Source organism: Brachyhypopomus gauderio, unplaced genomic scaffold, assembly GCF_052324685.1.
Source record: "Brachyhypopomus gauderio isolate BG-103 unplaced genomic scaffold, BGAUD_0.2 sc67, whole genome shotgun sequence".
NCBI lineage: Eukaryota > Metazoa > Chordata > Actinopteri > Gymnotiformes > Hypopomidae > Brachyhypopomus > Brachyhypopomus gauderio.
The window spans coordinates 1300826-1311385 of NW_027506888.1; the positions used below are offsets into that span (position 1 = coordinate 1300826).

General features: G+C 41.6%; 1 protein-coding gene across 1 annotated transcript in view; it reads right to left on the bottom strand.

Annotated features, from left to right (window-relative positions):
* The window catches only part of LOC143490885 (adhesion G protein-coupled receptor E3-like), a 30253-nt gene extending 20305 nt beyond the window's left edge, over window positions 1-9948 (bottom strand). The window contains exons 1-2 of the mRNA XM_076989428.1: window positions 9811-9948; window positions 878-934 (exon numbers count right to left, since the gene is read on the bottom strand). Of these exons, the coding sequence (XP_076845543.1) occupies window positions 878-896 (19 nt within the window). The 5' untranslated portion in view covers window positions 897-934; window positions 9811-9948. The remainder of the gene's footprint in view (window positions 1-877; window positions 935-9810) is intronic.
* Window positions 9949-10560: the final 612 nt, after the last annotated feature.

Below are 10560 nucleotides of genomic sequence, written 5' to 3' on the forward strand. Positions count from 1 at the left end.
ACGGCTGGTTAGCTGTTGTTCAGGACATTCAATCAGTGTCCTATCATCAGGTATGAGTTGCTAAGGGTGTGATACCTATCGTTAGTGTGAGTACACAAGGTACTGCTAGTATGTGGTTTCTTCTGATTGGTCAGTTGTAGGCAAATGTTGATTAATAAAAGCCTGAAGGAACTGGAGCTCTGGGGAGGGTTAGAGATGCAGTGGCTAGTGGACTGGAGAGTACTCTCTGTGTCCCCTTCACTGTCTCTCTGTGTCCCCTCACTGTCTCTCTGTGTCCCCCTCACTGTCTCTCTGTGTCCACTCACTGTCTCTCTGTGTCCCCCTACTGTCTCTCTGTGTCCCCCTACTGTCTCTCTGTTTCCACTCACTCTCTCTGTGTCCCCATTACTGTCTCTCTGTATCCCCTCACTGTCTCTCTGTGTCCCCATCACTGTCTCTCTGTTTCCACTCACTGTCTCTGTTTCCACTCACTGTCTCTCTGTGTCCCCATTACTGTCTCTCTGTATCCCCTCACTGTCTCTCTGTGTCCCCTCTCTGTGTATAGTTTCATAGTTGCTGACAGCAGTTCGCTGTAAAGTATCCAATTTCAGGCTGTTGTATGAATAAGAAACTCATATTCTCATAACTCACATTCTCATAATGTTCACTGGGCTACATGCCATTCTGCATAATTGGTCTGATCCAATTCTGAAATTTCACAAGCATTACATTTTCACCTATGCCTATTTCCATTCTTGGCCATAGGCAATGTGGTGCGGGTAGGTGAAAATATTCAGCACAATAAAACAAGGGAATGAAGAGCAATGTTTCTTAAGGAAATCTCATGGATTTAAACTAAATGTTTGCTATGATTAGAATACATAAAGAGTGAACTCACATGTCAGAGAGTAGCTCATTTCTCTTCTGTGTGGACTGAGCAGCAGTGACACAGTGGCTGTTGATAAACACACAGTTCAGTGTACCAGGACACTCTCTATCACACTGATAAATGACATCAACACCATCACCATATCTCCGATGACATCAACACCATGACCAATGAGTGAGCTGCAGGAAGTCCTAACTGGGTACCTTTGGTCCATATACACCATCATTTTAATTTCTGTGTGTTACCATTAATGCTGTATGTGTGTTTTTCTGGCAGCATTTTCCTTTCTATGTTGAAATGAATCAAAGAAGTTCTACTTAATACTAATGAAAGTAGTCTTGGAAGGCTGCCTACAAAGTAAGCTGGCATGAGTACTACCTGGCATTAAGACTTGTGTTTGTGATGTTTTCCCCTGTTTGAATGTTGTATGTGTAATTTTAGTTTTTTGTGACAAGAGTGCAGTTTATTATTTTAACACATGGGCACAGCAATGTCTAACTCATCACGTTTAGACGCCAGTGGTCAATGCAAGTTACAAAGTCAATAAAGCACTACTGTACAGTCCCTGACATAAGTTCTGTTGCTTATCCATGTTGTGGAAACAAAAGCTTATAACCTGACTTTAAAGTCATCGATTGGTTTTAGAAATGACTCATATGAAAGCTGAAACCCTCACAAATGAGATTTAATTTACGAAAATAAATTTGCTTCACTGCAGAAATATTGATCATTTAATGAACACAGAAAGGTCATATTTTGGCAAGACAAAAGTTTTGTCGCCTTGTCATATAATGCACCCAATCTTAGTTTACAGCCTCACCTGTGCTCACTAATTGATTGGTTAATTAGTGGGTGTGTATAAAAAGAACTCCAGCCCCCCAGACCTTCACTTGCACTTCCACTTGACCTCTGACAACATGCCAAAAATCCATCCTGCGGCTATCATTGATTATCAAGATGCTGAAGACCAAATCCACTGCAGAGGTGGCTGACTCCTTTAATGTGTCTCAGCGTCAAGTACAAAGAATTAAAAAAAGATTTTAAGAGACTGGAGATGTTTTTGACAAGCCCTGGTCCGGCAGACCCCACAAGACAACTGCTCGGGAGGAAGATTTGTTGGTTAGAAAATCCAAAGCCAGTACCTCTTCCACTGCAGCAGAGCTCCACCAGGCCTGGTCACCTCAAGTCCCTGTGTCAACTAGAACAGAGTGTAGGATTTTCTCTCGAATCAGTGCCCAGAAGCCAGCACTAAACAAAAGGCAGGTAAAAAACCATGTGGCATTTGCCAAGGCCCACAGCCTGCTAAACGGATGGATGCTGGAAAAGTGGCAGAAGGTTGATTTCTCAGATGAATCTTCAGTAAGGATCCAAGATTCAACCAGAAAACAGTCTTGTTTGGTGGTGGAAAGATCATGATCTGGGGTTACATTCAGTATGGGGGTGTGCGAAACATTTGCAAGGTGGAAGGCAATATCAATAGCCTAAAATATCAAGAAGTATTAGCTACATTTTCCATTCCCAATTATAAAAGGGGTCAAATTTGCAGCAGGATGGTGCTCCATCTCATACATCCATCTCTACATCAAAGTTCCTCAAGGCGAAGAAGATCAAGGTGCTCCAGCACTGGCCAGCTCAGTCACCAGACATGAACATCATTGAGCATGGTTGCGGTCCTTCAAGCTCGTGGAAATCACACAAAATATTAAATATGGCTCTAAAAGCACCACAACGTCATTCACCAGTGTTATGAAGCATATATTTGTATATGACGTGAATTGTTTGATTTTCACCTTACTTTCTGTGGGCGACAAAACTTTTGTCTTGCCAAAATCTGACCTTTCTGTGTTCATGAAATTATCAATATTTCTGCAGTGAAGCAAATTTATTTTCGTAAATTTAATCTCATTTGGGAGGGTTTCAGCTTTCGTATGAGTCATTTCTAAAACCAATCGATGAATTTAAAGTCAGGTTATAAGCATTTGCTTCCACAACATGGATAAGCAGGCCCGTTGACAGTCTTGCTGAGGCAAGACAGGTTTCCAAGTAAGGTCTTTTGCTTCTGGAATCTCTCTTTGCTTCTGCTTCGTTTTTTGCTTCTGACTTTTGGAACACATTTCACGTGTGGGAGGGGCTTAGATAAAGGCGTTCCTCTGCAATCTCCATTGGTCACTGATTTCAGACTGACACAGAGCTCTGAAACCACCTCTGGGACCAAGCCACGCCCACCCCACCAGCGCATCAACACCTTGTCATCATAAAAATAAGCCACAGAGCGGGTAGAGATATCGGCTTTATCTACCGCTGACTCAGCGCACTGAGAAAGAGTACCGTCCTGTTGCTTAGCTGCAATTAACTCCAGATGAGTGAAAGGCAGTGAGTGTGCCATGTTAACATCGTTTTCCGATGACTTAGAGTTTCTCGGACAGGTAAGAATAGTAAAATTATCATCCTTACCTTCCGCCTGCTTAACTGTATCACACATAAACAAATTGGAGAGGTCCTCCACATCAGTGAACTTCCTGCTCTGAGGAAGGACACAGGCTCTGAACACCGTAGGGTATTCATCTGCAACAGACTGAGTACAAACGTCCGGTATAGGGGTCACCTCTGACAGTGACCAACCTAATGAGCCAGCGAAATCATTACCCAGAATAAATGTAACAACGGGCACAGGCAGCTGTGAGCGGACAGCCACTTTCACCAACCCTGTTACCAAATCACAGCGCAAATAAACCATGTACAATGGCACTTTCATAGCTCTCATATCCAGGCCTTGGACTAAGACATCGGTCCCACAGCTATTCATTTCGTCTAACCGGAGGACTGTATCTACCAGAAATGACTGGGCAGCACCCATGTCCCTTAGGATACGTATCGGCTGCTGAACAGTGTCTGTCATTGATAATGCTACCGTTCCGTCCAGAACAAAAGGGGCAAACGATGCGTCAGGTGCATCTAAAACAGACAGTGAACTTGAAGGGCTTGGGGGAGGAGAACCTACCAATCCAACTGGTTTAGGTACCGTACCGACCTTCCGCTGGGTCTTAGATCTCAGCTTAGGGCAAGCCGATATAACATGCCCTACCTCATGACAGTAAAAACACTCACGGGTCTCGGAAGAAACCGGAGCTTTCCTGGAATTCTGGGGACTATCTTTCCGCGAATCCTGATGGTCCCTACGGGGCGTAGGGAAAACAGTTTTGTGCGTAAGCACAAATTCATCGGACAAAACCGCCGCATCCAATAGTGACGCTACTTTTTGTTCATTTATGTGAACCACCAACCTTTCCGGAGCACAGGATTTAAACTCTTCCAATAAAATCAACTCCTTGAACTGTTAAGGGTAGTGACTTCGCAAGCCGAGCACCACTTCTCCAATAACGCAGCCTTTTCTCGGGCGAACTCCACATACGTCTGACTACTAGACTTCATATGCCCGCGAAATCTCTGGCGATACGCTTTGGGTACTAACTCATAAGCCCGTAAAACAGCAGATTTCATCGCATCATAGTCCAAACTCTACTCTAAAGTCAGAGCAGAATACACTTCCTGAGCTCTGCCTACCAATTTGCACTGCAGAAGCAAAGGCCAAACATCTTTAGGCCATTGGTGGGAACCCGTTCAAAAACAGAGAAGTATGTGTCTACCTCACCTTCTCTAAATGACGGAACAACAGACAGGTTTTTGCTCACATCAAAACCGCCATACACGTTGCCTGCGGAACGGGGTTGCTGCGAAACTACAACAGGTGAAGAGGCCATGGAAAACCTGCGAGGAACAGGGACAGGGGTTTCTGTGCCGCTCAAAAGTTTTTAATGCGTGGCGCAGGGACAGGTGCTCTCACGGCGGCAGGAATAGCAGGGGTACTACGCTTCAACTCAAGCTCTAATTCCAACTCGCGTACCCGTATGTCTCTATGCGTCTAGGGGGAGGGAGCGTGACATGGTTGGAGGAGAGACACATCTGGACCTGTAGCGTCAGACACCAGCAACGCAACGACCAAGTCAAGTCAAGTGAACTGTATTGTCAAAAATCTATGTAACAAGGTTAACACAGAAGTTTGAAATTGCGTTTAGCCAGTTCCAATGTGCAGTTTAGCAAACATATATTGATAATCACTCACTAACTCAACTCACACACACACACACACACACACACACACACACACACACACACACACACACACACACACACACACACACACACACACACAGCAGTGGTCGTAACACAGTGTGTCTTACTCAAGCTCACACACAACGCATAGGTAACAGACTCACTAGCAGTGTTGGGAACGTTACTTTTAAAACGTAATTAGTTATAGTTACTCACTACTTGCTACTCACTACTTAGTAACTGAATTACCCTATAATAAAAGTAACTCGTTACCAGGGAAAGTAACTATTTGCATTACAGTAAAAGAAAAGTTATATGCCATTGAATAAGGATTTTTTGAAAAAGCAGTTTTCACAGTCAGTTGAAATGAGTAGATCAGAAAGGTGTTTAACTTTTGATATTTATTGCACATCAACAGACCAGTGCAGGATAAAATCCTTTAAATTCCCAAATCTTTGTATATATATATATATATATATATATATATATATATATATATATATATATATATATATATATATATATAAATGCAAAAGTAAACAGTTACACTATATAAAGTGCATTTACATCTATCAAATTAAATTAAATTCTCTCAACCTGAGACAACTGGTTTGTTCACAACAGCCTTGAAAATGCTAATTTTTCTTCGGCTTGCTCCTGACTCGCCATTTCTGCCTCTTCTCCGGTACGTGTGTAAAAACACTGGCTCTGATTGGCTACCATAACGCTGCCTTAGCCAATCGCTTACTGACTTGTTAAGTTAAACAGGTGTTACACCGAGAACTGTGACCTATCGAGATCTGTTACTCCTCACTAGCCTGGGCAGCGGTCTGCTCGCATTACTGTTAGTATATCAATAAATAGTATCACACCGCTTTTAATGACCAGTAACGTCAACGGTGTTGTAACGACAGGAAAAGTAATTAATTATATTATCCCGTTACTGGCAAAATGACGCCGTTACCTAACGGCGTTATTTTTAAGGGCGTTATTCGCAACACTGCTCACTAGCACTGCCTGTTACCCTGATACAGTTGTGATCAAATTTATTCAACCCCCAATGCTGCGAAGGGTTTTATGGAATTCAGTGCACATTTGTAATTGTGTTCATAATGAAATCTTACAAGGACTTGTTAAAGAACTAAATGCAACTAAGATAGCATCAATTTTTTTTGTCATAAAGTATTAAATGGCCTTTTTGTGATTTCTTCATTGACACAATTATTCAACCCCTTTACGACTACCACTCCTAAGAACAGAGGTTCATTCCAGTGTTTTCCATCAGGTATTGAAAACATCTGTGGATGTCAACGAGCAGCAATCAAGCATGATAAGCACCAATTAGGCAGATTTAAAAGGACTGTGATACTCAGCTCCTTCTAGACATCTACTGGTGTGTTTCCAAGCATGGTGAAGGCAAGAGAATGGTCCCAGAAGACAAGAGAAGAGGTTATTGCTCTTCACAAGAATGGCAATGGATATAAAAAGATTGCGAAGTTGTTAAATATTCCAAGAGACACTATCGGAAGTATCATTCGCAAGTTCAAGTTAAAGGGCACAGTGGAAACGTTACCTGGTCGTGGCAGAAAGAAGATCCTGACCGCGACTGCTGTGCGCTACCTGAAGCGTAATGTGGAGAAAAATCCCCGCGTGACTGCTAAGAATCTGAAAAAAGACCTGTCAGATGTGGGCACTGAAGTTTCAGCTCAGACAATAAGGCGCGCACTGCATAACGAAGACCTCCATGCCAGAACGCCCAGACGCACCCCCTTGCTGACTCCAAAGAACAAGAAAAGTCGACTGCAGTATGCCAAAAGTCATGTGGACAAGCCACAAAGGTTTTGGAACAGTGTACTGTGGTCAGATGAAACTAAATTAGAACTGTTTGGGACAATGGACCAGCGCTATGTTTGGAGAAGGAAGAACCAGGCTTATGAACAAAAGAACACCTTGCCTACTGTGAAGCATGGCGGGGGGTCAATTATGCTTTGGGGCTGTTTTGCTTCTAATGGTACAGGAAAGCTTCAACGTGTGCAGGGTACCATGAATTCCCTTCAGTACCAGGAGATCTTGGAGGAAAATGTGATGGAGTCAGTCACAAACCTGCGGCTTGGGAGACGTTGGATCTTCCAACAGGACAATGATCCGAAGCACACATCCAAGTCCACTAGAGCATGGTTGAACATGAAAGGCTGGAACATTCTAGAGTGGCCATCGCAATCACCAGACTTAAATCCATCCAATTGAGAACCTCTGGTGGGACCTAAAGAAGGCAGTTGCAGTGCGCAAGCCTAAGAATGTGACTGAACTGGAGGCTTTTGCCCATGAAGAATGGGCTAAGATACCCATAGGTCACTGCAAGACACTTGTGTCAAGCTATGCTTCACGCTTGAAAGCTGTCATAACTGGAAAAGGATGTTGTACTAAGTACTAAAAAATAATGTCACTAGGGGGTTGAATAAAACTGATAATGATGTGAGCACAGTAAAGACATTTGTGGTTATTCCATCATAAATATTATGTTATGTTTGTCTAATTTATAAGTGCCTCTTTGATATAATTGTAAATAAGATGACTGAAATGATCAAAATCAATGTCAAACTGGCCAAAACACTTTATTTCAGTGGGGGTTGAATAAATTTGATCACAACTGTACATTCTTCCCTACTTAATGATGTTGCCTTTATTTTTTGCTTGTCCAAGTGACCCCACAAAACTTTAATTATGTTGAGCTAAAGGGAAGAGCTTTTTCTGTGGAGGGTTTGTGTTTTCAAGGTGTATTTAGGGTAACTAGAGGGTGGGCTTCGTCCTGATGATGATGGAAATCTGTAACATGGTAACATAGCAATAAAGTTATAATTAAACAAAGTAATTTTTAATTCAACCTCTATTGATGCTGGCCAGTTTACTGTGGGTAGCCACACCCATTCTCTTTTCCCTTAAGGAAATCTCTGATTACAAGTGCAGTGACATAGTCTGTAACCATAACTACAAAATCCTATGAAAAGAGCAATTACACTAATTCACGGAAAGTGAAATGGCAACTAGATGAACAGATATACAGAAGATCATGGCACCTACCTCCTCATCAGTGTTCTCAAGTCTCAAGTGACACATGCATTTGACCGTCTTCACATGCCACACTTCCGATTTCTCACGCCGAAAAAAAAATCTAATTTATTTACCTCGGATCCACATCTATGATTCAATGAGTTACTAGTTCGCTCTGGCGCCATCCACTGGCGATCGATCGCGATATAATACTTAATTTGTGTCCACTGCCCCGGTAACACCCCCCGCGTGTGAAGACGGTAAAATGCGTGTGTCACACGCTCAATGCGTGAGACTTGAGAACACTGGCTATGAACATCATTAGCTTAGCATAGTATTAGTAGCCTAAGGTGATGGCTGTAAAGCTGTGGTACAACTCACCCCACCCATGTCAGCCATTGTTTAGCTAGCTGTATTAGCAAGGTGATTTGAAATTAACAGGGGAAAAATGCATCACAATTAACCTGAGAAAATTATACAAACAATTATACAAACATCAGTTACCCACTCTAGGTCATGTACACACAGCACACAAGTCTAATTCTACATGACATACTGTATAGCCTGCTCATACGAAACCCTCCTTTAAACCATGACCAGAGCAGGATCGGCAGGCTCTTTTCTCTTAAAGGGGCAGCGTCTTGAGTTTGTTGAAATTTTCGATACCACGATATTATGGTTATTGTACTTTCTTTATGTCAAGAATATCATGTAGTGAAAGCTGATACCATCATAACCCTAGTGTAGACCTTTCATGAACTTCTTCCTTCCTGTCTCAGCCCTGATTATCTTTCAGTGAAAACACATGACCAGGCATTTCTTAGAGGGAGCGTTAAGTTGAGGGGCAGCTTGACCGAGCGCAACATCCTGTCGGTCATAACGAGCACTCTTACACTCTTACACACACCTCAAGAGCTGCACTCTCACTGCCTTTTCCTGTGTGGTGAATCAGCATTGAAACCACCAGTGCTACACCCCTGAAAGTGTAGCCAGGTCACTGCACCTGATGAAGGCCCTCTGTCTGCAACATGCTGTTTCTCTGGATGGAAACCTTGTGGTCTTCACTGCAATTTTAGCTACCTCTACCTGTAACTACCTTTTTTGACATATGTATGAGAGAAAGATATCATTAGCAGACTGTTAAAGACCATTTAGATATAATCAGTGACTGCATAGCAAGTTGGGTCTGCATAAATTTCCTCTCAGGATGTTGAGCTGTTACTAACAGTGTTGGTTAGTTCCCCTTTCTTTGAATTCCATGTTCATGATCAAGTGCTCATGGCTAACAGATCTGCTGTATCTGTGGTTCAGTGTTCTTAATGATTATTTGCACACACAAACATTTTTTATGAATATCTAAAGATAATGCCATTGTATTTGGATGTAATAAGTAATAACCATTTCAACATGCCATAAACTATAACATACTTCAGAAACATCTGCTTTTCCCCCCATCAAGCTTCACATCAGTTCATGCATGTCAACAGGAAAAATGATGAATGCTGGGGTTATTTGTACTTACAGAATAATAGGAGGTCAGAAGAATAGCAGCAATGTTATGTCTTGTCTTATATTATTTGATGCTATACATAGCAATATTTATTTTGTAATATTATATAATTATATTATAATTATTATAATATTTTATTTATTCTGTAAAGCACTTTGAGTTGCATGTATGTATGAAAGGTGCTATACAAATAAAGATTATTATTATTATTATTATTATTATTATTATTATTATACAGTGTGCATGATAATGATCAGATCATCCTTACCTTTTAACCAATGAGGAAGCACCTTTTTGTACTGAAGTCTTTTCTGCTACTGCTCCTGGTTATGTTCTAATAACCTAATGAGACATAAAAGGCAAAAACCTCTTACAACCTCAGGATCACACAAGGGATGTGTCACAGTCCCTCTGTTGAGGTTGAAAAGTAACAGTGTGATTGTGACATCACTCAAGTGTCACACCAAGAACCTTAAATGGCAGAAGTTTGAATAGTGCAAGTCATGGTCTTGTAAACAGGCAGGTAGGAGGTGTGTAAGGTAGCACTTGAAGGCCCTTAAAAACATTTAACTTTTAAATGTTATTTTCTAGTATTTAAAAAGTGCAGTGTAAAACCATATAGAAATATAGGATACATTTACTGTGCATTTATGTGTGTTTGTGTGTGGCTTGTGAATGTGCTGTTGTGTTTCCTCATCTGAAACACTAACACCAACAAATCCTGCAGGCATTATTTGCATCCAACATGCAACATTGCAGACATGGTGGGAATGCCGGACCCCTCTCTTCTGAAGAGCTGGTTAATATTGCTGAAAAATTTTATTAACAATTCTCCAACAAGCCAACGCCATCACAGCTTGAGAAGCATTAACACATCTTGCAAAACCCCTTATTTTCTGCAAATCTCTCTACTTCAGTCAAAACTGTAATTGCATGCTGCAATCCTGTCTTATAAAAACAGCAGTACAACAGTAAATATCATGAATGAAAAGTTCAACTCTCTTAGGGAAGGTCTCAA